At 48.9% G+C, this 27,746-nt stretch overlaps 1 protein-coding gene across 1 annotated transcript; it reads left to right on the top strand.

The window, feature by feature from the left end:
• Positions 1-301: 301 nt before the first annotated feature.
• Positions 302-27,746, top strand: erf (Ets2 repressor factor). The gene is given in 6 exon segments (XM_062530153.1): positions 302-877; positions 16,756-16,990; positions 21,103-21,215; positions 22,091-22,418; positions 22,420-23,071; positions 23,338-27,746. Coding segments are annotated over 6 exon segments (2,001 nt in total). The 5' UTR covers positions 302-855; the 3' UTR covers positions 23,989-27,746.

Raw genomic sequence — 27,746 nt, forward strand, 5'->3', positions numbered from 1 at the left:
CCAAACCTAAAAGCAACCAAACTCCACATAGTTCTCATGTATGAGGTATGTGGTGCGAGTGTGTTAAACAGTGTTTCTGTTTTAGCATGCTCTCTGTTCTACACAGAACCAGTCAGATGAAGTCACCACGCTGGTGGCGTTAGCTGTATCCACAGCAACCCTGCGTGCGGCAGTGACGCCGTGACGCCAGCCAGGCAAATGGCGAGTAGGCGTGACCCATCTCCCCCTCCCTGCTCCGCGTGGGCGGCCCCGTGTGGTCGGGAGAACGAAACACGACACTCCTCTACAGAGAGAAGGGGGGCTGACGGGGAGAGAGCGAGCCTACGGAGTGAGTGGAAAAAGAAAAGTCTGTAAAAAGAGAGGGAGAAACTACCTCAGACGGCGAGCTTTTTTCCTGTTCGAACGTGCCATGTTATGACTGTGGAAATGACGTGTGAGTGTTGAATATGCAACATTGTATCACGACTAAACTGATTAACAGTGATACATTTCTCCAAATCGTCGTTTGGATTTTTGTACAATTCCCTTCTATCGGCACGTTGGCCTGGGATTTGCTGGCCCCCAACTTTGCAGTAGTGAGATTGCTGGCCAGCGGAAAACTAATCGCCTAAAAGACTCGGAAAGAAACTAGAGAAGGACTAGTTGAAAACAAACGGGGGAGCAGCAGGGGGCCCGAAGTGGAGCGCCCGAGAGCGAATTGCGGACGTAGAACGAAGAACGAACGGAGCGAGATCAGCCACGGGAGAAAAGTTTAAAGAGGTGTTTTGCGGTTCTCACCAACAGGAGAGGGAGGGTGGCCGACTTCACCCGAAAAATTTGTTCGCCGTGCAAGTCAGAGAGCAAAGCACACTCAAAATGAAAACCCCGGGGGATACGGGTAAGTCAAACTGCACGACCACAAATGTTCAGTGAAATACTGATTGGCTCCACTGTGCACTAGTGTTAGAGCGTTTGTGATGATTCTGAATGACACCACATTTGACTACTAATAATGTTAACGTAATTATCCGGGGGGGGAAACTTGCTAGCTGAATATACGGACACGGTACTTCATAAAATTGAGTTATTATGTGGATGTCCATGGATTCGGGAGATGTTCGAATGACATGGCTATCTATAAGATTGTTGTAAACTATTTCGTAACTTAGTTTGCATACAATAACGTCAACGTAGCTAACGCAATATCGCTAGCTTTAGCTTTCCTCCGTGGCGTTGGTTCAGGCATATCGTTAGCCGTTTGTTAATAGCCAACGTAGTCCCAACTTTTGTTGGAAAGTCATCGAGCCTATATACGAAATCTTTCCAAAGGAAGAATTTGTTAATCAATACAACACTGTCAAGCCCCATTAAACAAAGTTTACCCTTCTGGTTCGTTTTAGTTCAACCCAAATAACAAGCACGCTAACTGATTAGCTACCGAGCTGCCTCTCTTAAAGCTGTTCGCTCAAAGTTTGTTTCAACTCTTCCCAGTTTGCCAACTAGTTTTTGTTACTTTAATCATTGTTGGAAATGTTCTTTGTTGACTTGTATTTGACATCCAGAGTAATGCGTTGGCTGGTCTCTTCTAATGTAGACTCCCTTTTAAAGTCTTGCGTGTGGATGTAAAAGTGATAGTGTAGTTTCTCCTTACGAGTTGGGTTACAATAGGTTCCACCATTTGCCTGTAGCCAAGTTGATCTTGCCAGCCATTTGGTCGGCCATACTAAGCGGACGTAGCTAGCTAGCTACTTTAGCTGTATCGTAAGCACGCTTCTTTGTATGATTTTAGACTCTTCGTCGACCTGGATACTAGTATTTGTTCTTTACAATTGTTTCGTGATTTGTTAATGTAAGTTTCTATTAAATTGTTAAACAACTCAAAAGTCACCTTAACAAGCTCTTCTGTTTTAGCAAAGTTGGGCCGCTAACCAAGTTGGCCAGCTAGCTCATGTTACTTTGTTCGTGTGAGTTTGTCAGAGATGTCGACTATTGTCATGGCTTTACCATTTATTTGAAAAGTGAAATAGATGGAATTGTCGCAGCCCACTCACATTAACAATTAATGTCAAGGGTAATATTTGCTTCTGTTATTATACTACGTTGTCTATCTAGTATTTACTCATTCTGTTTATTTCACTCTCTTCCGGAAGTTCTTTCCTGGCCTCTGTTGCCTTTAAATGTTGGAATGTCGCGACTTCGAGCATTCCAGTCGAACCTGAGACCTGATACATTCGTTTGGACTTTTGCTGTCGGTGGGTAGTGAAAATATTAAACGGATACTTTGTTTCAGTTGTTCAAGTCATCTACTGGGTCACGTATCGTCAGATTATGAAACTTGAAAAGAAGTCCTTTACACTCTCGGGTTCTTATGACGGGACTCACCACGCGCTCCTTTCACTACCAAATTACAGAGTCCCCTAATCTTTGTCGTGCGTCTTAAAAATAATACTCAGCCAGTGAAGTAATGTATACATCACGATATTAGCTACTTATTCCATACCCCTCCCCGTCGGCTCGCCTACATAAAATAACTTTTTAAAGCTCTGCTCTGTATGGCTACAGGTAGTAACATTGAGCGAGTCCTCTGGTGAAATTGAGTTGCAGTGGCTACTGACGGCCATTGACCTAGCACCTAGGTGTGTATGTTTGGATCAGTAGGATAACCTACTACAGTCTACAGATACACCCAGAAAGTGATTAGTCAGCATGTAAAACATGTAATTGGCAAAATATTACTTTTCATGTGGGCCTACTCTCAGGAAGTGTTGAGCAATGTTAATATACCTGGCTGTTTTAGTGCATTCTGTTAAGTCCCCCAGTGCTTATTTTGCAATTTCAAACAGAAAGGTCGGTTTGCTACACGGAAGCCAAAGGAAGGTTGGTAAAATGAGCTGGATGATTCAGTTGTACATCATGCTTGGCCTCAGGGCTCAAAAGCCAGCCCCTCAAACAAAATCCTGTGAGCGCAGGAATCCTGAGATCCTCCGCTTCCCCGCGCACTCACATTGATAGCAGACTGGTTTTGTGGCCGCAAGGTAATCTCCAGTCAAGTGTTAAAACCAGCCATTTTACCTGGCTCTCACGTTACACAGGAATACTCCTCCGAACTCTGAACAGGATTATTGTTTAAAAAGAGCCGGGGCTGACCTAGCTTCAGGGCAGCTGCCCTTACTCAGACAACAGTGCAATGGCTCAGATTAAATTGAAGAATGATCAACTACGTTTAGCATACATGACCAAGGGTTTGTCACGTAAAATAAACATGTGCTCTTTATCCAGTGTGAAAAATGAAAACTCCAACCCTACAGGCAACCATCAAAAAAAAAAAAAAAAAAAAAAAACTGGAGGTTGCTCCTGTCATTTCCCTCCTCCATCCTCTTTTTGTTAATATCTGTCCGTACCACCTCCTCCGCACCCACCCACTCTCCCCACCTCCTCCTCCACCACCACCACCACCACCACCCTGTGTGCTTGGGCCCCAGCTACTTTTTTCCACTCTCCTCCTGACTCATTAGATAAACACGCTGCCACATGTGAGGCGGCACATCTGGAACAGGGCACTCTGTTGTCCTTTCCAGCCTCGCGGTGTGGCGTGGCGAGGCGAGCCAGCGGCAGCTACAGCAGCGGCAGGCACAGCAGCAGCAGCAGCAGCAGCCCCGCACGGGCAAGCCGCCAGCACAGCTTAGCAGCAGCAGACCACGAACACCACTGAGCCAGGGCGGGGGCCCTGGCCTGTCGTGTGTGTGTGTGTGTGTGTGTGTGTAGGCAGGCAGGCTTCACCCTGCGGCATCTGCAGGTACTTTCTCACTAAGAAGAAGGACGGTAGAGGGAAAAGATCCTGAGACATACAATAGTTTTTGTCCCTGCCATTTTGAATTTCCTGTCTGTATGAGTGTGAGCTTCTTGTCTTCCAGTAGGGTCTGCAGGTGGCCTACTTTTTCAGTTTGGAGGAAAGATGAGAGGTAGAAGGGTTTCTTGAGGCGCAAAGGTTCCTAGTTTTTCCATGCAGACATTCAACTTCCTTTTGGAATGAAACGGACCCGTACTCTCGTAAAGCCTCAACAACTTTCATCTGCCCTCTCTGACCCATACGATACAAGATGATGAGGGCCAAGCAGGCCATTCCCTGGAAATGGTGTAGACTAGAGAATCACCAGCCAGCACTGCCCTATCTGTTGGGCAAACAAAGCCATGCATGTATCATCATATGCTTGTCTGGGTGTTTCTGTGCCGCTGATATGCTTACACACCACCACCAAATTGATTAATCAAACATCCATTAGGGCTGCTATCTTTCTGCGATTTATAAAGCTTAAGTAGTGTGTTTTTTTTAAAGGCTGGGTATGTTGGTCAGTGGTCAATGTGTTTATGGACATTTTGACACCGGATGCAGCCTTGCATAATTCTGCCAGAGGTCAGCTACTTACTGGTCTTGTCTCAGAAGAGAGAGCAAAGATCTGAGTGACAGTCAACATTCCAAGATAGGTATGGTTTGAGCAGTGTTGGTATGAGGGCCTAGATGCGGAGGAGTGTCCCTCACCAAGTCCTTAATGTTGTTTACGTCTAACAGCACCCCAAAGGAGTCCCATGTCTGTGTTTGTGTGTGTGTGTTTGAGCCCGGTGAAACCTTTTAAAGAAAGCGTTGCCGTTTTCCACAGGTCAGCCCAGGCCTCAGGGCTTTTTTGGGTTTTGGCGTTGAGCCGGCCTCTCAGAGACATGGGGCCTTCCTGCGCCTGGCACACAACCTGCGTACATGTGTGTTTGTGTGTTCAGCAGCCATGTCTGCTGTGTTCAGGCCACAGGTTTTGGTGGGAACTCTGAGGTTTCGTTTAGACTTCGTCTGTCAATGCCCGCCTTGGGTGTCTGTGGCTTTTGGCTTTTCCTTTTGGTGTGTGTGTGTTAGAGACTATGTGTGTATACTTGTATGTCTGTGTGTGTGTGTGTATGTGTGTGTGTGTGTGGTCATGCTCGTAGTGGAGCAGACCTCAGACATGTTTCTGTTTGGGTGGGGCTTTTTGAGAAGTGCTTGTGTGTTTGTATGTGTCAGTGTGCACATATTCCCTTGAGCCCGTTTGACCAGACATTAAATTGTGGAAAAGATGTTGTCATTTATGAACATCCTAACACACACAGCATAGTTAACATGTGGTGCATTATAAATGAACCAAGAGAGGTCTTTTTTGTTGTTGTTAAATGACCACTAGCCCGTACGCTATATGTGGAATCCCTATTCTCACAGTCCAATAAACCACTCTTTTCCTCCTCTTCTCTCTTATCCTCTTTCCCTACTACCTGTGTTTTCTTTGTGTGCTGCTATAGGTCAGAGCTTAGTTAAGGTAATGGCCCCATGGCGGTTGTGTTGTCAACAAAACAGCCAGTCAACACGCTCTGAGATCTGTCTGATGCGTGAGCAGAGCGGTAGAGACTTCAATCTAGAATACGCCACTAATGAAGGCTGAATTTATATAGGCTGTGTGTTGCACACAAACACACGTCCTTGCAAGTGTGCACACACAAACAGTTAGACTTTATTAAAGCATCCAGACCCCCCACGTTCCACTTTAATGGCTGGTGTCTGTGTTGCATTACACATATACGCACACTCACAAGCGTAGGCAGACGATTGTTGCACACACTTTCTCTCCCTCTCTCTCTCTCTCGCTCTCCCTTCCTCCCTCTCTCTCTCTCTCTCTCTCCCTCTCTTTCCTTCTCTCTCGGGTTGCCATCTTTGTGGTGACGCCACCGTGACTCGCTCCCTCTTTATTTTTAATGCAGCCAATTTATTTTAGCAGGCGGATCTAGTGTTAACGCAGCAGGCTTTGGCCTCCCATGCACACTCGGCCCCAGAAAGGAGAAGTGTGTGTGTGTGGGAGAAAGAGGGAGAGAGAGGGTAAGAGACAGACAGACAGGCAGTTAGGCAGATGAGGAGTAGTCATCTTAGCTGGATGTGTGTGCTTGGGGGGAGTAAACCCCTGCTCTTCTGGTTGTGTGTTGGGAGTGTGTGAGTGTTGTAGGGAGAGGAGCAAGTTCTACAAGTTGTGTAATCTGTGCGAAGCAGAGGGGTGAGCCAGATTTCTCCGTTGTGTGACACTAGTGTGGTGTTTACTGTGTGTGTGTCTCATGCTCATGTCAGATCGATCTTCGCAACATGTCTCTTCACATATCTGACCCGGTGCAACTTCCAAGATTGACACAGAGTGACTGGTCTACACAGGCAAGCGTGGAAGAGGGGTGAGGAGGAGTTTGAGCTTTTCAAAAAGCCCAGTTAACGTTGATTGACAGCTGGCAGCCCCTTTGCAGTCTCTCTCCCACGCTAGTACCCCCCCCCCCACACACACACACAGACACACACACACATACACACACATATGCACACACACACACACACACACACACATATGCACACACACACACACACACACCCTAGATTCCCTGTTCTGGGTCTTTGGCACTAAGTGCAGAGCTGTGCTGCGAAGGCTCCTGATACACTGTCTCTCTGGGAGTCGGGCCCTCGTAAATCAGCCGAATGAGAGTGTGTGTATAAGTATGCGTGCATGCTTGTGTGTGTGTGTGTGTGTGTGTGTGTGTGTGTGTGTGTGTGTGTTTGTGGTGTGCGGGGGCGTCTCATCCCAAACTCTTGCTTCTGAAGGCGCTGTGGTGGAACCCGCCGTTTGCCGAAGAGGCAGCGCTCTTACACAAACGCCCCACCACAGCTGGAGCCGCCCAGGCGACCCAAGACTGTGTGTGTGTGTGTGTGTGTGTATACAAATGTGTGTGTGCGCGCCAATGTCTGGAGGAAAATGAAAGTGAAGACCAGTCTGGTGCTCTAACCACAACACAGAACTCGAAAAGAGTTAGCCCGTTGGCTTTTTTCTTTCTCACCCTTTCTCTCGTTTTCTCTCTTTCCTTCTCTCCCTCTCATCTGTCTTTTTTCCATTTGGGTTCTCCACCTCCCTTTCATGTGCTTAGCTATCTGTTTTTCCTGATCCCCCTCTTTCTCATGAACTTTTTTTTCTCACACTTACTTAATCATTTCTTTCTCCCACTCGTATTTCCATCTCCCACTCTCTTTCCTTGCTCGCTCTCTCTCTCTCTCTCTCTCTCTCTCTCTCTCTCTCCCTCTCTCTCGTTTTCCCTCTCGCTCTCCTTCCCTCCCTCCCTCTCTCCCCCTGGTTTTTCTCTGTGTCTCTGGTCTCGACAACACTTAAAAGCAAACTGAGTCCCGTTGAAAAGTGAGGCAGATTGAGAGATAGAGCACAAATGTAAACGACTGTGAATGACCGGGACCTGAACTGAATAAGCTGGAAAAGACCAGCCATACCTACAAGACCACCTGTGGGGCAAATGTAGACAGGAACAACTTAACCCCCCCCCCCCCCCCCCCCCCCCACACACACACACACACACTCCACACACACACACACACACACACATTCGTATGCTTACAGAGGTATACTCACCAGCCATTCAAACAGCTTGGCACTTGCATAATGCTCACTTGCTCACACAGTCATATTCATTAGGATAACATGCACGCACATGCGCGGGTACTGTCATCTTACACAAACTTTTACACACCCTGGCCTTTCACCCAGCCACTCGTTCTGCTGCAGAGACAAATGTCCAGAGCCCAGACAAGCGTCTCTCTGCTGCCCTGAGGGCTGATGGTCCCGTCTGCGGGCGGGTGTGTGTGTATGTGTGTGTGTGTGTGTGGGGGAGGGGACACGGCACGGCACGGCGCTGTCTACACTCTCCCAACACCCCACCCCCATGGCCACCCCCAGCCCTGACACAATCACTCCCCACTGCTGAGAGGGTGACCCTCATTACCATCTATCCCAATACAAGGGGTGGGGGAAGCTGCTGCCATTATTGAATACCAATACCCCCTAGTTGTTTGTGAAATCAAACGATGAATGGCTCTTCGTCTCTCTCGGGATAAGGACTGCGTGATCTCTGTACTGTCAATGATGCACCCATTATCACTGTGGAGTGAAGAGGCACGGCTAAATAGTTTGATGGCACAAAGAAGTACAACTCTGGGCCCTTAAGCTTCAAACACACTAGGAACAAAAAAAACTCTAAACACCATGGCTGGTAGAGGCCATTTTCCCCAGTCTCAGGGAAAAAAACAAAAAAACTTTTGCTTATTCTACGGCTACTGAGGGTGCAGGCAGACAATAGTGAAACTTTACAACCAGGGTCTGGTCTGGGTCATTTCCCAATGTCATCCCATTTCTGTCTTCCCTATTGGCTTCCTGTGGGTCTCTTCACTGTCAAAAGACAAAAATGAAAAATAAAAATTAAAGATAGGCACACACACAAAACACACAACTTTGAATATGACTAGTATCAACTCATTCGAATGTCACTCGGCAACCATAGGATGACATCAAAATGTGCAGTGGTCTCTTAATTTATTCAAGAGCTCTCTCTCTCTATATATGTATATTAACTTTTTTACGTCAGGTTCAACCATTCAGCAAAATGTGTTATTTACCATTGCCTTTCCTCTTAGGAAGTCTTGGGGGAGAGAGAAAGAGAGAGCAAGTGAGTAGGAAGTGGGTGAAAAGTTCATGCTAGTTGGACCCGTTTTGCAGATAAGCTTGATCAAAGCCCTGCCACCCGATAAGATATTAAGAGTTCAGCCACCCGCAGATAGGCTGAGACGTCACCGGCACTTCCCCTGCCTCAGCTGGATCGGAGGACTTTTGCCTCTCTTCCAGGAAAAAGAGGTTTCCACCTGTGATTATCTAAGGGCGGCCATTTTGACGCTCAATCTGCGCTCGCTTGCTCAGAAGCCTAGGGGAACTTTTAAAAAGCTCGATAAGCTTTGATCTATTGCCTCTTAAATCTCGGGCCAGATATACCTCCGGAGAATTTTGTCCACCTTTTTCACCCCTTCCACCCTGCCCCCGCTCTTCCACTGCTGACCAGTAGAAGAGCCGCTCTTCACTCTTGTTGCTTTACTGAGCTCTGCTCTGCTCACCTACATTCTCTGAGCCTTGGGGGCAGGAAAAGCCCCGTGGGTGGCAGCCGTAGGCCTGTAGGGGCCTGTTCACACTTTCAGCATGCCTGCAGGGGCTTGTTCACTCCCTCCAAACTGACTTTTGGGGCCTGTTTGCTCTCTCTGGGCTACTGCCTGTTGCTCACTCCGTACCTCTCAGAGGCCTCTGCACTCGTTTGGTCTTTGTTTTATTAAGAGTGACCATTGTTTAAAAAATGACTGAGAGGATTGACTCATGCCTGATTGCTCAGGTGAGTGGAATCTGTAGAATCTCCCACGGGTTGACCCTGGTAGACAAACATGTGAGGAATTCTAAGCTCGGTAGACTCTAATTGGTCTCTTTTTTTACGATAGAAGACCGTTCTCAAGGGTCAGTCCTCCTCTGTAGGTTCCTTTTGTGACTTGGTGTGTGTGGTTGCCTTGTTTTGACTTAAACTCTGGAGACTACTGGAGCCTAGGGCAACAGGCGGGAGAGAGGTCTGCTGCCATGGCCCGGCTGACCCCAGGAGGCTGCGTTTGGGTTCTGGCCGGCTGCTCTCCGCTCCCTCCCTGCCCTCCCCGCAGCAGCAGCAGCAGAAGCCGAGGAGTTGGCTGCCCACCCATAGCGCAGTGCCTCCGCCTCGCTGGCCGTCCATCCGTGACTGCCCTAATCACAGGCCTAGACTGTGGAACAGCCCTGCCTTGTGTCTGATTTCTGTCTGGCCGGAGTTGGCGAGCTCGACGCTCGCCGCTCGCCTGGCCTGGCCTGGCCTGGCCTGCCATGCCCCCTTTCTCTCTCTCTCTCTCCTCTTTATTCTCTCCTGGTCCACTATTTCTTTCTCTCTCGTGCTCTGTCAGGAGAGGCCATGGATGTGACCATATCTTGGCGTCATGCATGACACACACACACACACACACACACACACTCACTCGCCAGCTTCTACTGGTGCAGTGTTACCACCATGATAGAGTTTGGATGTCACAATGACCTAGAGCTATATGGGTTAGGCACACTCCCACACACACACACACACACACACACACACATACACACACACACAAGCACGCATAGCCTACATACACATTCTCATTCGATCATCCCTGGCCTGCTTCAGTCCTTGTGTGGAATGGTGCCCAGACACCTGTCCAGTCCGCTGTTACAGTAGAAGAGTCTTAGATCATTGTTTTGCTGGCGGGGGTGCTTTGTCTAACAGGAGCTATTTTGGCTAGCCTTTCACAGCTCTAACACTCCAGTATGCCTGACTGGAAGTCTGTGGCCCTGAGAAAACACACACACACACACACACACACACACACACACACACACACACACACACACACACACACACACACGCTCTCTCTGTCTCTCGCTCGCTCGCTCGCTCGCTCTCTCTCTCTCTCTCTCTCTCTCTCTCTCTCACGCTCTTTCTCTCTTCTGTTCTGTTCTTTGGTTTCCTTTAGACTTTTACACTATTCATAACTCGGGGATAAATCCCTCTCATGTGTCAACGGATATTTTAGTGTGCCGCTCCACAGAAGCCATTTGCCTTAGAACCTACCTAACATGCATTGTACACTGCTGTGAAGTGTGCTGAATTACCCTCCCCACTTTACACTGATGGAAGTTGGCAGTGGAGATAGGACAGATGTTTGTTTTTTTATTATTATTATTTTTTGTTTTTATTTACCACACATGCTCAATGGTGTGCGAATGTATGTGCTGTATTAGACGTATTATAACTTAATGCACACTTGGTCATACTTTGTGAAGACCTGAATGTGGTACATGTACAAACTTGTTATTGGTGAGTTGAACTGTGTGTGTGTGTGTGTGTGTGTGTTATGTAAGCGTGATGTGTGGTATCATGTGAGGCCTGGCACTGTGCACCTGCAGATGACTCGTGTTCTTTTGATGTGCTCCTCTCAACCTGGTTGTTTCTCCTCTTTCTTTCTCTCTCTCTCTCTCTCTCCGTCTGTCGACTTCTCTCTACTTCTCTTTTTTTTCTGCTAGTCTCTCATGCTCAATGCACCATTCTTCCTGCCTCCGCCTTCTTTCAGTCTTACTCGTTGTTTCCTCTTCTACCTTTTCCTTTCTTGTGGTGTTCTGCATCTTTTACTCTCTCGCTCTTTCTGTGTCTCTTTTTTTTCACTCTCTTTCTCTGTTCTGTCTTCTGTTCCGTCGCGAGCGCGGCTGCGTAAGCCACACTGCTGGTGTGAGGCTAGAGTGGTGTATCGTACAGAGGATGTCACGTTTCCTGTACTCGAGGTGAAATGCGGCTTCTTCCCCCGTGCTAGGATGCTCTTGGCCATTCCTCCATGGGGCGCAGGGTTTTCGAGTATTCTTTCTTTCAACCGCCTCCAACGGCTTAGCCGAATTCTAATGCCGGGGGTCCAGCATTGTGTGTGTGTGTGTGTTTGTGTCTAAGAAGGGCCACCATCGTCTCACTGGCCGGTTACCCTAGGTTACGAGTTGGGCCTCATTCTGGGTCCAGCCGTTGGAAGCTGTGTGCCAGAAGCGTGTGTGTGTGAGAGTGAGAGAGACACACACAAACACACACTCACACACACACACACACACACACACACACACACACACACACACACACACACTCTCACACACAGAGAAGCTTTTTGGAATGTCCTGGTCTCAGTGTGATTGTGGTTAACGTGATTTGGTGGCACTGAGAACAGATTTTGAAAATCCATCTCTTCTCCTCTATTTTACACGTCTCCTGCTACGTGTGGGCACAGTGGCGGTGTGTGCTTAGAACTTTTGCACACAAAGCACGAACAAAACACACCTAATCTCACTTTTTTGTTGTTGTTGTTGGATGAGCACACACACAAACACACACCTACACAAACACCTTTCAGTTAAGCCTACATCACACACAAAATATACAGTTTGTCCTTTTCTCTCTGTCCCTCTTTACACTCTCTCTCTTTCTCTCTATTTTACACACACACACACACACACTACATACACACGCACACACACACAACCAAACAAACACATGCAGAGTATTAGTCATTCCTCCCCCACACATCCACTCTTTTTACCTTTTCCCTGCCGCCACCCTCATTAGCAGATGGAGGCCGACCTTTTCCTCGGCCTAAATATAGCGCCGCAGAAGAATGAGAGGAAGGGAGGGAGAGATGGAGGGACCGCACAGAACCAGAGGGGGAATGAGTCTGGGGGGCTATTATAACACCCCCCTACGCCCACTCCCCCCCCCCCCCCCCCCCCCCACACACACACACACTCTCACCCCAACCGCCAACACACACATGTAGACACACACACATGCACAATGGTCCCCTACTTCTTTTTTTTCTGTTCATATCCACTCCAAACAGACGCACAGACCGACGTCACTGAGTGTCTATAAAAGGCCCTTTACAGCAGCCTGTAATCACAAGCAGAGCGGCCGGGGGAAACGGCCTGTTTTTCACACGTTCCAACAGGTGCTTTTTCTAATGGCGTCTCCTGCTGATTCTGATCAGAGCCAGTGTACTCACACACACACACACACACACACACACACACACACACACACACACACACACACACACACGGACACACGGACAACATTACACTTCACACACATTAGACGTGTCGTGTACCCACCACAGCAATTCATACATGTTGATGCAGGCATAGACAAACACACACACACACACACACACAGACACAAACAAGATTGCAAAGCACTCCAGTCCACACATACACCCACTCCAAACTCACACACTTGGGAAAAAAGTGATCCGGATCAAAAAGCCGACCAAATAGATGCAATGTACCCTAGTGTATGTTCTTGAAGTCAGACATTGTCTCTCTTTCTCTCTCTCACTCACCACACACATACACACACACACACAAGGGTCTTTTTCATTCCTTACTGTTGTAGTCATTTCAGCTGGCTCAGCAGCTAAAGTACTCTTGTGTGTGTGTGTGAGTGTGTTTGTGTGTAAAAGAGTGTGTTGGAGGGGATTGTGTGTGTGTGTAGGTTGCCTTTGCGCATTTGTTTTCATCTCTGTTGGTGTGCTTGCGTGCGTCTGCGTGTCTCTCTCTCTCTGTGTGTGGGGGGTTTCTGGATGTGCGTGTGGCGTGTTCTGAATGTGTTTGTGCTTGCTTGTGTGTGGGATTACGTCTGTGTGCGTAATGTGTGGGGGGGGGTGGGGGGGGGATTTGATCACTTTGATACTAATACTCTTTAGATCAGTCAATCAGTCAGCCAGTCTCTGTTCCCTGCCAATACTACCTACGGGCAAGATTTCTAGACTGTGCGATGTTATGATAAGGTGTTTATGCACGCAGCATTTTCTCTTCACACCCATGTGTATACGTGTGTGTGTGTGTGTGTGTGCGCAATCCTCACTTGGCTGTGCTGGAGTCTATGTTTGGATATGTTGTCTCTCTCAGGTGGTTTCTGTCTCCAGCAGCTACAACATGCGTCCCAGCGGTGCACCCAGGCCACATGTGTGCCCAAGTTGTTGTTCTGTGTGCATGCGTGCATATGTGTGTGTGTGTGTGCAGTGGGGGGAGAGAGATAGTGTGTGTGTGTGTTTGAGTGAGAGAAAAACATTGCTGAATCCAAAGTGAGTTTGGTCATGTAAAGAGATTGAAAGTGCGTGTGAGTGAGAGAGGAAGAGAGGAAACTGTGTTTTGGTGTGGTAGGAGTGTAAGTGGCGCTGAATAGCTGGGGCAGGAAAGCCCTGTGTGTGTGTGTGTGTGTGTGTGTCTGGTCGTCGGGTCGGCCGGCGTCAGCTCCAGCATGTGTGTTGTGCAGCAGACGCAGTGCAGACGCCACACTCATGTCTGATACACCACTGCTGACAGGAGTCTGGCCTGGCTTCAACTCTGTTGTGTGTGTGTGTGTGTGTGTGTGTGTGTGTGTGTGTGAGCGAGGGGGGGTGAGAGAGAGACACACAAGCACAGAGAGAGCAAAAGAGTGTGAGCGAGATGTCCCTATGATGAAAACCTTCAGGGTTTCTAACTAGTAGGATGGAATTGTTTTTTGTTTTTGTTAGTTTGGGAAGATTTTTCTTTTTTTTCTTTTTTAATTCTCTCCCTCCTACCACCACCCCTCCCATCCTCTTTGTCTTGTGTTTTGGACTTGGCCGTTTAAGTTGGACTTGTCCTTGTGTCGTTTTCATTCTATAATCTTTCGTTGAGGCCATTTTCTGTTCCGTTACACGTCTTTGCTGTGTATTTTTAGTGCTCAAAGTGTCTTGTTGCTAGGTGATTGTGGGAGAGGGAGAAAGATGGGTAGAAAAGGATGGAAGCAGAGGGAGAGAGAGAAAGAGAGAGAGAGAGAGAGAGGGAGAGAGTGAGTGAGTTACTGAGGGTACGGCGCGCTCCTTGTGAAAGCTGAATGACAAACACGCTCACGCGCTCGACATGAGTCAGCACTTACGCACACACTCAGCGGGCGCGACAGCTTTTGCGCTCGCTGTGTGTGTGTGTGTGTGTGTGTGTGTGTGTGTGTGTGTGCACGCGTGTGTGTGTACGAGTGTCTTCTCACGTTGCCTTACCTGCTGAGGTTTTTGCGCAGCTTGACGTGTTTGTCAACCACTCTCTCTCTCACACCGGCCACAAGTTTGGTGTGTATGAGTGCTTAATGGATGCTGGTTTCCTCGGTGTGTGTGTGTGTCAGTCAAGCATGCAGTTAATTACATCAGCTCGTTAGCCTGTGCGTCCTGATTAGCTGCCTGGCGGGGTAGGAGCCTGAGGCGGCCGGTGGGTTGCAGGCCCGGTTGGTATGGAGCAGACGGAGGTGAAGCTACTGCTGCCGCACTCAGACCCACGTAACATCTGAGCACGCTCACGTATCTCTCTCTCTCTCTCTCTCTCTCTCTCTCTCTCTCTCTCTCTCTCTCCATCCCTCTCTCCTTCCCTCCCTCCTTCTCTCGCTCACTCCTTCGCTCCCGCGCAGTCCGCCTGACGTGCGGCTGATGCAAGCCTGGCCTAAGCGGTCCCCATGGCAACCCCTATACGCCCAAACAGAGCAGTCACGAAGGTGTGTGTTCGCGTGTGTCCGTATGTGTGCGGCAGCGCTCGTATGTGTGTGTGTGTGTTTAGCCCGAGCGCCGAACAAAGACGCACGCATCGGTCCGCCAACACGCAGACAAACACACACGCCTCTCTCTCTCTCTCTCTCCTCTGCCTCTCCTGGCTATATCCTGCTGTGGGACAAATAAACTCCACCTTAGTGTTTGACCTGTTGCCCACGCTCTGGGCCTCCTTATCGTCTAGGGTGGCGTTCACACTCCTTGAATCAACCACAGGCATTCCGAGCCAGTAACCAAGTCTAGATATTAATATCAAGGGCCAGATTGGCCGAACAGCTTCACAGGCCCCCCCCCCCTCATCTTGCCGACCCCCCCTCTCGGCACACGTCGGTTTAGGTGGTAGTGACATCTGTGCCGTTCATTTTCGGAGTGACTCAGCCCTCCTCCCCACCGAGAGAGGAAGATGGTGTGAGAGATGAATAAGAATGTCGAACGAGTGCGAGTCAGAGCGCCCGCGTGCGCGGTGGTGGTGGTGGAAGTGAAAGATTGAAAGGAAAAGAGGTAGATGGAGAAGGAAGCGGGCGGTGGAAAGAGGTTTTTAAAACGAAAGTGAGTGGTTGAGAGGAAGAGCGAGTGACTCGAGGGGACCATTGATTGATGGTGCAGAAATAAAAGGGGAAGAGAGTGATTCAGTTGACAGGAGATTGACAGAAATTGAAAGAGAGAAGTAGAGTGAGAGCAAAAGGAACAAAAAAAAAAAAACCCATCGAGGGCACAGTCCTGGAGAGCGAAATTGAGAGAAAGAAGGAAAAAGAGAGGGTGAGAAAATAGGACAGATATCCTGGAGTGATTAGTTACACATCTGGTTCCAATGAGGAGGCTGCTTTTGTGTGTGGGGTGGGTGGGGTGGGTGGGGTGTGGGGGGGGGTGGGGTGGGTGGGGTGTGGGGGGGGGGGCAGCAAGCGATGAAGCCCTCAGTCTGTCGGGTGCCATGTAGGCTGGCCTTCTGCTGATGCTGTGTGTTGAGTCTAAGACATGAAGGCATGGAAACACGCATACACACACACACACTCACTTTGTCATTGCCTCTTTGATTCAGCTACTTCACATACCAAACCACACACATACACACACAATCACACAGACGCACACATTGCCTGTTTTTCTCAGAGTGAATGTATGTGTGGGGGTGGGTGTTCATTTTTATTTTGACTGGAGCCTCAAGGTTAAAGAACTTGATGCAGTAATACCCTCCAACACATGCCAGTAACACTGGTCTCAGAAACTGCAACACGCCAAGAGGACTAAGACACACACACACACACACACACACACACACACACACACACACACCACAGAACTGCCCTCAATGTTTCCATCACACACACAGACACACTGCCAGTAAAGCCCGTTGTATCACTCCAACATTTGGATGGGATTAGTATAACGATGAGGGCTCATTATAGGAAAAAAGACTACACTGTTTGCCCTCTATTTCATTATGAACAATTAACATTTTGCTCGAATTCATTCACGCAGATTGTTACGACCGGAATAAAGTGAACACAGCACAGCATCTCTTTAACATCCCCCAGCATTTTGCATTTGAGAATGTACCGTACCAAATAAATTTGTCTTCATTTGCTTATTCTCAGAGCGTGATTTTGTTTTAGTTTTCGTTTTTTTATTTTCCACACGTGCCTCATACTATTTCAAGTTAATAACCTCCATGGGGCTTCCCCTACCCCCCTCTCCTCTCTTCTTTCCTCTCTCCCCAGGGTTCGCTTTCCCAGACTGGGCCTACAAACCGGAGTCGAGCCCCGGCTCACGCCAGATCCAGCTATGGCACTTCATCCTGGAGCTGCTGCGCAAGGAGGAGTACAACGACGTGATCGCCTGGCAGGGCGACTACGGCGAGTTCGTCATCAAGGACCCCGACGAGGTGGCGCGCCTGTGGGGCGCCCGGAAGTGCAAGCCGCAGATGAACTACGACAAACTCAGCCGTGCCCTCAGGTGAGTGTGTGTGTGTGTGTGTGCGCGTACCAGCCCGCACATGTGTGTTTTTTTACTTACAACTACAACTTATCCTAGGTGTATGTGTGTTTACTTAGAAGGAGAACTTAAAAAGTAGGTGGTTGTGTCATGTACCTTCTTGTTTGTGTACCCTCAGGTGAGGGAGGGAACGAACTTGTGTGTGTTTGTGTTTGTGATTACTCCACACAAAAAAATGGATATCAGAGAGTGTTTTGAGCTTTCTTGTGTGTGTGAGTGTGTGTGTGTGTGTGTGTGTGTGTGTGTGTGTGTGTCTGTGTCATCACATCTCTCTCGTTTCTCTGTCTGTATGTCCTGTTGACAGGCAGTGGCTAGATGTGTGTATGTCCTGCTCCTTCAGTGCTACAAGGTGTTCTGCTCTCTGTCAGTCCATCCTTCTCTTTTTTTCATCTCTCTCTATCTCCCCGTCTCCCATTCATGTTCTGTCACTCTTCATCGACAGCAATCATTCATGTTTTTTTTTTCTTTTCTACTTCCTGTTGTCGTTTGTGCGTGCGTGAGATGTGACCCGTTGGTTGTCTCATGTCAGAAGAACCAACCCCGCTCCGCGTCGGCAGCGATGCCAGGAGCCAGTTGCCATGGCAGCGGCCGACACAAAACACTTCAACTCGCTGAACTCGGCGCTGCGCGGTGTCTCATAAAGAGGCGGCCCACTCAGCACTCACATAAGCGCGCGCGCGCGCACGGCCGCCGCATCACAGCCAAATGCGCTCTGGGAGAAAAAAAAAACCATCCACTCCCACTGCACACAAGGAGAGGAACACGGCAGTTACACACTCACAGAAGAAAGCACACAATTGCACACAATATAACAATATAGAGTCACACACACACACTTCATTTTTTCCAGGAAGCCCCTATAGCCCACCCAGGGACAGCACCCACCCACAGTAAGTAAAGTACCTTTGGAGTACTTAAAGGAAGTGAGCAACAGAACTTGGAAGAACAGGAAGAGGGGAGATATTGTTCAGCCCCATTCCCACTACATATATGAAATGAGCGCTAGTTGAAGGTAATCGTGGTCCTGTGACTCAACTCGTGTATTGACCACTGGTGCAAGGCGCTGACACCAAATTCTAGGGTTAGATTCCTAGGGCAACGGCACAAGCTACTGATGAAAATGTCTATCTAAGTAATTAAGGGATAATGTATTGTCCGCTGGTCATTATCAGAAAATATGTTCCGCCCTGAAAGGACTTATTTTCCAATAATGACCAGCCGATGATGCATTATTTTCTTTCTATTATATGGCCATTTGCCAAAATGAGAGAAGAAATTGTTACCGGTACTGTTTTGTGGCTTCTGCCAAAAAAACAAGAAGTCAGCCATAAATAGAACCTTTGAAAAGAAAAGTTTCAGATGCTGCATAGAATCGTATTACTCGTTGACTTTCAATGAAGTTCAATTAGGAGGTGAACAAACTATTCGCGGAATGATATGAAGGATTTGAATCCGAAGCACAAAGCTTGTTGCCATTGCGGTGCAGCAGTGATTTTTTTTTTTCAATGTTTTACAGCAGTCATTATACAGCATTATCAGACCTTGGGACGTCGGGAAGGTCTTTTCACATTAATGGAACTTTCGGCAGCATTCTGTAGAGCCGAATTATAAAGAAAATGAGTAGCGCTTTTCGCAGACAGGAGTCCCATCATGCTTTGCAAGGAATAAATACAAATGTACAGCACACGATGCACAGTGAAAAGGGCAACAAGAACACAAGGCACAAAAGAGGCAGCACAGACAAACACATCTATTGTAAATCACTTTGAATAAAACTAGAAAAAACGCTAATTAAATAAATGTAAATGTGAAAGTAAGGGATGTGTGTTTGTGTGTTTGTGTGTCTGTCTGTCTGTCTGTCTGTCTGTCTGTCTCTGTCTGTCTGTGTATCTGTCTTTGTGTGTGTGTAGATAGATAGATAGATAGATAGATAGATAGATAGATGGATAGATACTTTATTGATCCCCAAGGGGAAATTAGCGGGGAGTAAGAGATTGGGGGAAAAGAGAGATGCGTGGTGAACTCTGACGGAAGAGAAGAGCGTCTGGAGCGCATGCGGGGCGATGGGAGTGCGGGAGGCCAAAAGACTGTGGGGGGAGAACAGAGACATAAAGGGGGAGATGAGGGATATTAAAAACGAAAAGCGAGTGATTGAGAGAGGCATGTAACGAAAGAGGGAGAACGGGGGGGGGGGCTCGTGATCAATCATGTGGGGGTGCAGTTCAGATGGGGAGCAGACTGCGCTTTCATCTGATGACTTCTGCAGGCACTCGTCCCTCTGCTCTGCACGTGTGTGGGGGCTCCATCTCTCTCTTTCTTCTTTCTTTCTTTCTTTCTCTTTCTGTCCTCTCATTCTTTTTTTCTTTTGTCTGTGTGTGTGTGTGTGTGTGTGTGTGTGTGTGTGAGAGAGAGTAGTTATGAGTTGGAGGTTATATTGGGTGAGCAGTCAAATTTCCATGTCTATTGCTTATTACACACACACACACACAAACCCACACACTCAGACACTCTCACACACTCTCACACAGTCACACACAGACACTCACCTACTCTCTACCCTGACCCTATAGACTAGACATGTCTACTTTCAGTTCCTCATGCATAGATTTTAAGTTAAGTAATACTTAGAACAGTTTCAATCTCTCTCACACACATACACACACACAAACAACACATACTCACACTGCTTGACAAGAGGCAAACATGTTCCCTCCAGACTTTTCTAAACAAGTCCGTCTCATCCTTCTTTTATTTAGTAGCTAATCTGCAGTGCAGGTGTGTGTGCTCGGTGTGTGGCACCCGGCCCTATACGGGTGGAATTATGATGGTCCCAACTAGGAAGTGAGCCACCTGGCAGTAGTTGTTATATACACACACACACACACACACACACGCACACACGCACAGACGCACACATGGGCGAAAGTCACAGACATGCTTAAGAGATCTCTCTGATCCTTTTGATGTGAGTTCAAATGGTCTTCAAAGAGCTGCTTTTTGTGTGCCTCAGCATGTTTGACCCGCTGTGTGTGTGCGTGTGCGTGTGTGCGCGCCCCCACGCTCACACGTCATGCAAGTGTATACGTGTGTGTGTGGGAATGTGTACCCATGAAAGAGAAGGCTTTGGTTGTTGTGTAGTTGGTTTTGTGTGTGTGTGTGTGTGAGTGTGTGTGTCATTCTGTAGTATGTTGTCTGTACAGGCTACCTGTATGTTGGCGTGACTTTTTGTTGATGATTTTGTGTCTGTGTCGTGTGTGTGTGTGTTATACCATTTTGTGGGTGTGTAGGTGGCACATTGGCATCTGTGTGCTCGTGTGTGTGTGTGGGAGTGTATGTGCATGAGTCTACCCTTTGTTGCTGTGTAGGTGGTGTGTTGGCGTGTCCGTGCGTGTGTGTGTGTGTGTGTGTGTGTGTGTGTGTGTTAATGTGTTTATGTGCGCCTGCGAACAGTATGTTCCTGTGGAAAAAAAAAGCCAAACGCCCTCTCCAGTCTGTGGCCGTATCAAAGCCGGTCCCTACAGCATCTTCAGCAAATGGGCAGATGACTCACCGCTCGCGGTGCATATTTAGCCAGCTTATCTGCCAGACATGCTCTCTGGTTCACACGTTTGGGGCTGACTGACTCCCCACTTGGCCTTTGAATTTTTTCACAAAACATCTCCCAGGTGGCGATCTTATGTGAAATCCCCGATCGGGGGCATCAAGATCATTAGTCGCCTAAATCCCTTGGTCAGGGTTTTTCGTAGTCTTTTTTTTCCCTCTTACATAGATAATTCAAAGGCACCTGCCTTGCCCCGGGGTCTGTGTCGCCAGTGTTCCTCGACCAAGTTGCCGCTCTGGCGGCCAGTCCTTTTGTGAATATAACGCTATCGAGTATCGGGGAGAGAGAAGAGGGGGAATCCCCTTGACACGCACTACTACCAGAAGACACTTTTTCTCCCATCACCGTAGAGCGTGTCTTTGAGCCTGGAAAAACCCTTCTCTGGTGATGGTTGATCTGGATTGGATTCCCAATCCTGCCCTGCGCTCTGTGAGTGTAACCCTGTCTCTCCCCCTCTTGTTCCTCTCTGCAGATACTACTACAATAAGAGGATCCTTCACAAGACCAAAGGGAAGCGCTTCACCTACAAGTTCAACTTCAACAAGCTGGTCCTGGTCAACTACCCCTTCATAGACATGGGCTCAGGTAGTTCAACGGTGTACCTATAAATGCTTGAACACTTCTTCAGTGCATGCTTTTTTTTTTTACAGCGCACAGAGATGTATTTCAATGAACCAGTGTGTGTGTGTGTGTGTGTGTGTGTGTGTGTGTATTTGAGATGGTTCATTTTTAGTCTGTCTGTGAGGTCATTCCTCGCTCAAAATGGAACCTCATGATCGTCTGTGTGTGTGTTTTAATGTGGTGTGTCGTATTTGGTGTTAACTGTTGCTATTTTTGGGGGGCTAATGCATGCCATAGAGGCGCTTTTTCCTAAAGAGAAGCCAAACACCAGAGCTTGGCAGCCGCCTCACGACAGCACCGCAGACTCTTGAGGGCTTATGGGAAGACGACACGTGGCTCCCGTACCCTCCTCAGAATGCCTTTCACTCCCTCCCTTCCTCTCTATCCATCTATCCACTCATCCATCTCTCTTGCTCTCTCTCTCTCTCTCTCTCTTTCTCTCTCTCTCTCTCTCTCTCTCTCTCTCTCTCTTTCTCACCCTCACCCTTTCCCTCTATCCATCGTCCATCCATCCATCCATCTATCCATCTATCTATTAATCATCTATTGCCTACTGGATTCTATTGCCCTCATTCTTTTCCCTGTCCATCACTGTCATCCCCTCCCCCCCCTCCATCGTACACTGCAATCGTTTTAAATCTCTCTCCCTCTCTCTCTCTCTCCCCCTCTCCCCCTCTCCCTCTCTCCCTCTCTCCCTCTCTCCCTCTCTCCCTCTCTCCCTCTCTCCCTCTCTCTCTCTCTCTCTCTCTCCCTCCCTCTCTCTCTCTCTCTCTCTCTCTCTCTCTCTCTCTCTCTCTCTCTCTCTCTCTCTCTCCCCCTTTCTTTCTCTCTCTCTCTAGGCAGCGGAGTCCCCCAGAGCGCCCCCCCAGTGCCGTCCGGCGTGGGCTCCCACTTCCGCTTCCCGCCCTCCACCCCCTCCGAGGTGCTCTCCCCGAGCGAGGAGCTGCGCAGCCCGGGCGTGTTCAGCGCGGTGGCCCGCCGCATGGCCCGCGGCTCGGTGAGCGACTGCAGCGACGGCACCTCCGTCACCTCCGAGCTGGAGGAGGGCATCGGCGGCGGCGGAGTCGGCGGCGGCGGCCCCGGCGACGAGCGCGGCGGCGGCCCGGGCGAGCGGGCGTTCCGCAGCCTCCACGACTCGCTGTTCCGCGTCTACGGCCCGCCGCCGGGCCGCCCGGGGCCCCCCGCACGGGCCGCCGCAGTCCCACCGCGCGCACCCCGAGAACCTCTCCCCGTTCCCGGTGTCCCCGCTCCCGGGCCCCGGGGGCCTGCTGGGGCCCACCCTGTCGCCGGCGCTGTCCATGACGCCCAGCTCCCACCTGGCCTACACGCCGTCCCCGTCGCTGTCCCCCATGCTGGGCTCCCACTTCTCCTTCAACCCGGAGGACATGAAGCGCTACCTGCAGGCGCACACGCAGAGCGTCTACAACTACCACCTGAGCCCGCGCGCCTTCCTGCACTACCCCAACATCGTCATCCCCGCAGCCGCAGCGGCCCAGCGCCAACGCCAACGCCGCCGAGTCCAAGCCGCCGCTGGCTCCGCCCTCCCACTCCCACTCCCACGCTCACGCCCACTCCCACTCCCACGCTCACCTGCCCCTGCACCACGCTCACGGGCACGGGCACGGGCCGCCGGCCGCGGCACCCCCCCCAGAGGAGCCGCGCCTCTCGCCCTTCCAGTTCAAGCTGCAGCCGCCGCCGATGGGACGCAAGCAGAGGGACGGGCCGCTGGGGAGCTCCTCCTCCTGCTCCTCCGCTGCGTCCGGCTCCGCACACCACAACTCCTCAGGGTCCCTCAGCCACTCCGCAGGCACGCCCAAAATTAAGGTGTGTATGTCTGACCGATATAAACGTCTTCTAACTTGCACTCACGTACTGTTTGTGTGTTAAGAACAATACGCCATTAATAAACTTTGAAAGGTATACCAAGAACATACTTACAGGAATGTAATACTGAATTGCAATATTATATTAAACAATGCTTGCTTCTGTGTCTATGGATTACAAGATGAGCGATGGATAGACACTTTATTGGGGAAATTCAAGAAGATGTACATATATTTATGAATGTGTGTGCCGTGATCCTCAGGTGGAGCCCATCTCTGACGTGGAGTCTGAGGAAGAGGTGGAGGTCACCGACATCAGCGAGGAGGACGAAGGTGACGTCTTCGCCCCGCCGCACCACATCCACAACGGCCTGGGCCTCGCTCTGGTCCACCAGCCCCACCATCCGCCGCAGGCCGCCACCGACAACGGCGTCGCGGCCGACGAGGACCTGGACGAGGACGTCTTCAAGACCCCGGCCGCGCCGCCCAACACCAACACCAGCACCATCGCTCTCAGCGGCCCCTCCGGCGGCCTGGCCCTGCTGGGCCTGAAGAGCGAGCCGCGCGAGGTGGGCCTCGGCCCCGCCAGCCCCGGCGGCACCCGCTGCATCCCCCTCAAGCTGCGCTTCAAGCGCCGCTGGAGCGAGGACCAGCGCCTGGAGGCCGGCAGCGACGAGGCCGACGACAAGAAGGTGCGCGCCGCCCCCGAGGAGGATGATTCCGCCTCCGCCGCCGCCGCCGGTCGCGACGAGCACCCCGAGGGCGACATGGGCGCCTTCCGGCGGGCAGAGAACGGCGAGCGCCGCAGTCCCCCCTCCCCGCTCGTCCTGCCCCCGGCGCCCGCCCAGAGGAGGGTGAGCTCCGAGCTCCAGAGGGCCACGGCCCAGCTGTCCCTGGAGAACAACGGCTGCTGATTTTGAACACACACAAGCACACACACAAACATGCATATATGAATATATATACACACACACACACACACACACACACACACACACACACACACACACACACACACACGTACATGCCTACACACTAACAAAATGCTGACACACCCTCTTAACCTCTCCCATACATGTTCATCCATACACAAAGCGTAAAACTAACAACGGACACATACACAGTTTAGACACACACACACACAACATGCATTGGCGCATGGTTTCTTAGACAGGTAAAGCAGACACACACACACAGACACACACAGACAGACAGACAGACAGAGGGAAGTGTCCCTTTTCTGATACACAAGCATACATATACTGTGTGTAGAGTTTAAAGCCTGTGCACACAAATCTTTTCAAACTATGTATATTGAAACAAAGTCCTGTTCTCAGTCACATAACCTGCAGACACTGTAAATACGACAGAACACGTATACTGACGCTCCACAGTGCCGAGGCAGACACTAAACACCGCTTTTCTCCCAATACTGACACGTCACCGAGCGGCTCAGGACAAAACTCCCTCCCTCATTGGCTCCTGGTCCCCTTTGCCCTGCCTCCTTCAGTTAAGCCGGGCCCTCCCATTGGCTTGTCCCGTGGCCCTAAAAAGACTGCCTCCTCAGCCAGTGAGGCAGCAAAAAAGCTGCCCGGCCTTGTCGTTAAGGGCCCTAGAAGAAGACTTTAATACATGCCTTCAACATCAACAAACAAGAGATTACAGAAGTGCCTGTCCCTTAGTCAAAACACACCATTATACGACCCAGAGGGAGAGGCGTGGGGGGGGGGAAGACCGTAGGAGACGCAGACGAACACGAGTTGCGTCCTAAAACCAGACTGTCTAGATACTCACTAGACATGTTTTGACTGACGGGAGTTCCACTTTATTGCCTCTTCACACCAATGGCCTTCTGGAGTCTGCCTTCTAGCATATGATTATGCCTGATTCGACTTGGTCTGAGGGGGGATGTATTCTGTGATTTTAGGGGACAGAAAGAAGTTGACAGACAGATAGATAAGTCGCCATTAAGCATCCCACCACCACCACCGCATCCGCATCCTTGATTAAGTGAGTTTTGATTCAAGGTCGTGCCACATCAGGCCAAGTGTGTGCAAGTCCTTAAACTCCTAACAGGAAGTCCTTAATTCCTCCTTCGCTGCCCTAGACTGACGGCTTGAAAAGAGCAGGAAAGAGGTCTGTGTCTGATCGGCCCACTGCCATGGGACCGCCTTCCCTGTCATCCTCAGCCAATTGGACCACCCTCGTGCCAGGTCGGGCCAATGGGGTTCGCCCTTACCAGCAGGCCTTAGGCCGTAGTAGGACTGCCTTTTTGCTGGCCTCTGACGTTGGGACCATGCTTCAGACTGAGAGGGGCCTTTCTTCACATGTACAGCCAGGATGCAGAAGAGATTTTTAGGTGTTGCTTTGCTACCTGCAGTAACCATGGTGATGATGATGAAGATGATGATGACTATAATGATAATGATGAGACTGATGTTGTGATGTTATTTTCTTTTCCCCTTCCCTGTTCTGTGTTGCTATTACTCTTATTCATTCTATGTCTGGGAATGGAACCGGGGGAAATTGCCTTATAAGGAAGGCAAGCGTTTTAAAGGCATTGCTTTTGACATTTGCAGTGAAGAGTGGGTCTGGTGTATAATGCTCACTCACTCAAACAAGCGCACACACACACCCATACACAATGGTGATATTTAGCCAGGGAGTGTATGTATGTTTGTATGTATGTAGGTATGTATGTATGTTTGTGTGTGGGTGTGGGAGTCATCCCTAAAATGTAATGATTTTAGAGCACAAAGTCCAACTCAGGCTGCGTTTTGTGGATGAGGGATTTAGTTTTCTATGCGTTTCAAATGGAAGAATCTCATCCCTGTTGCACTCACACCTGTGAACAAATAGGAGCCCCAAGTGAGATGATGGTGCCTTAAACATATAACCGCCCCTGCTTTTAGAACACACACACACACACTCACACACACACTCATACACACACACAGCCTTTAGAGAACACTTTACTCAAATACGAGGCACCAGACTAAATAAAACCTCACACTGCCAGTTTGCCTTCATTTTATAGCATGTTTAGAGAGAAGATATACACATAAGTATTATATACAATCTATATATTTGATACAGATGATTTCATTTTCAGAACGTTAGTTTGATATATCCCATGAATAGCTATTTTTAAAATGGTGTAAAAGTGGAAACGCGAGGGAAGATTTTTTTCCACTTGATTCTAGGCAGATCATCTCAACGCTCTTGTGACAAATCATTAATGGTTGATCCAAACAATAAAAGAAGCCATTGTGCTGCAAGTGATCAAAAAAATGGACAAAGTATCTTATATAAATATATATAAATATATTTACACATATACACACATGCATTTGTAAATAGTCTGTAGCTATAAAATGATGAAAACAGGCCTGTTTGGAGCCATCATGTTTATTTTTGAACAAAATGAAATTTGGTGAGCGACTCTGCTGACAGAAGCAACACTACAGTGAGCGTCTGCCCCACGTAGCAAGGACCTAACCTGTCCAGGTGGACAACAAAAAAAAAAAAAAAGGAAAAAAAATCGCATATAAACAAGCCTAAAGCTAAACCAATCAGAAACGGACCCAGGGATGAAGTCTCAGCACCTCTGTATATTTTTTCCAAGTCCTTCTTGTGTGCCTCTGGAAGCCCTCCTCTAGCAAGCGAGTGAGGGAGGGTGGGGGGGGGGAGTCCTCCACAGCCCCATAACCCTGCCCAACCCCCCCCCCCCCCTCAGGAGCTGTCGCCTGTGCGCCGTCAAATGAACCCTTGTCTTGAGTTTGGCCCTCGCAGGCTGCATGGCCTCTGAGCAGAGCGAGGCCTCCAATTGGTCCATGCCAGACCTCACCGCTGCCTTACTCTTCAGGAAAAGAGAAATAAACAAAACATCAACATGACAAAAAAACAAAAACAACAAAAAAAAAAGTACAGGAACAAATAACGTTCCCCATCAGTATTGACTTGATGTCTTTATTATTAATATTAATATTATTATAATTATTACATTTTACTGTTCATATTAATTTTTAGTTTTTATGTTTCTTTCCAACATTGATACTATTACTGTTATTTCAAAAAGCCTCGCCTCGCAGTCAGCCCGACCCTTCCCATGATCCTTTGCGCTCGCGTGTGTGTGTATGGACGGTCCTCCCCGCGTGTCCCATCGCACACTGCTCTGTCCAGCTGACCTGTGCTGCCGTTGTGGTGATTTGCTGTGTGTTTTTGGCTGCTCCGTGTCGTTAGATGGTGAACCAAGAACATGGGGAGGTTGCTGGGGAGGAGGGACATAATCTCCTATCACATTATTTGTTATATGTTCTCTTTTTTTGGCCTTGTGTATATATTATATATAAATATAAATAAAAAATCTTTCTTTTTTTTCCTTTTTTCTTTGATTTTTTTTTCCTTTTTTTTTTTTTGTGGGGGACTACCGGTATGTAAGAAAAGACATTGTATTATTTTACTGTGTAAAAGGTCTCTTTCTATTATATATATATCACTTCATCTCTCTCTTTCTCTTTGTATTTCCCTCTTTCAGCGGTTATGTAACACTCTATAGAGAGAGTTGAGATCTTTCCCATCATGATGAAACATTTGTACTTTTTGTTGGTCTTGTATTTTTTCCTTTTTCTCTTGTAATTAAAACTGTAATCAGGGTTCATTAAAACAGGTT

Source organism: Sardina pilchardus, chromosome 24, assembly GCF_963854185.1.
Source record: "Sardina pilchardus chromosome 24, fSarPil1.1, whole genome shotgun sequence".
NCBI classification, from domain to species: domain Eukaryota; kingdom Metazoa; phylum Chordata; class Actinopteri; order Clupeiformes; family Clupeidae; genus Sardina; species Sardina pilchardus.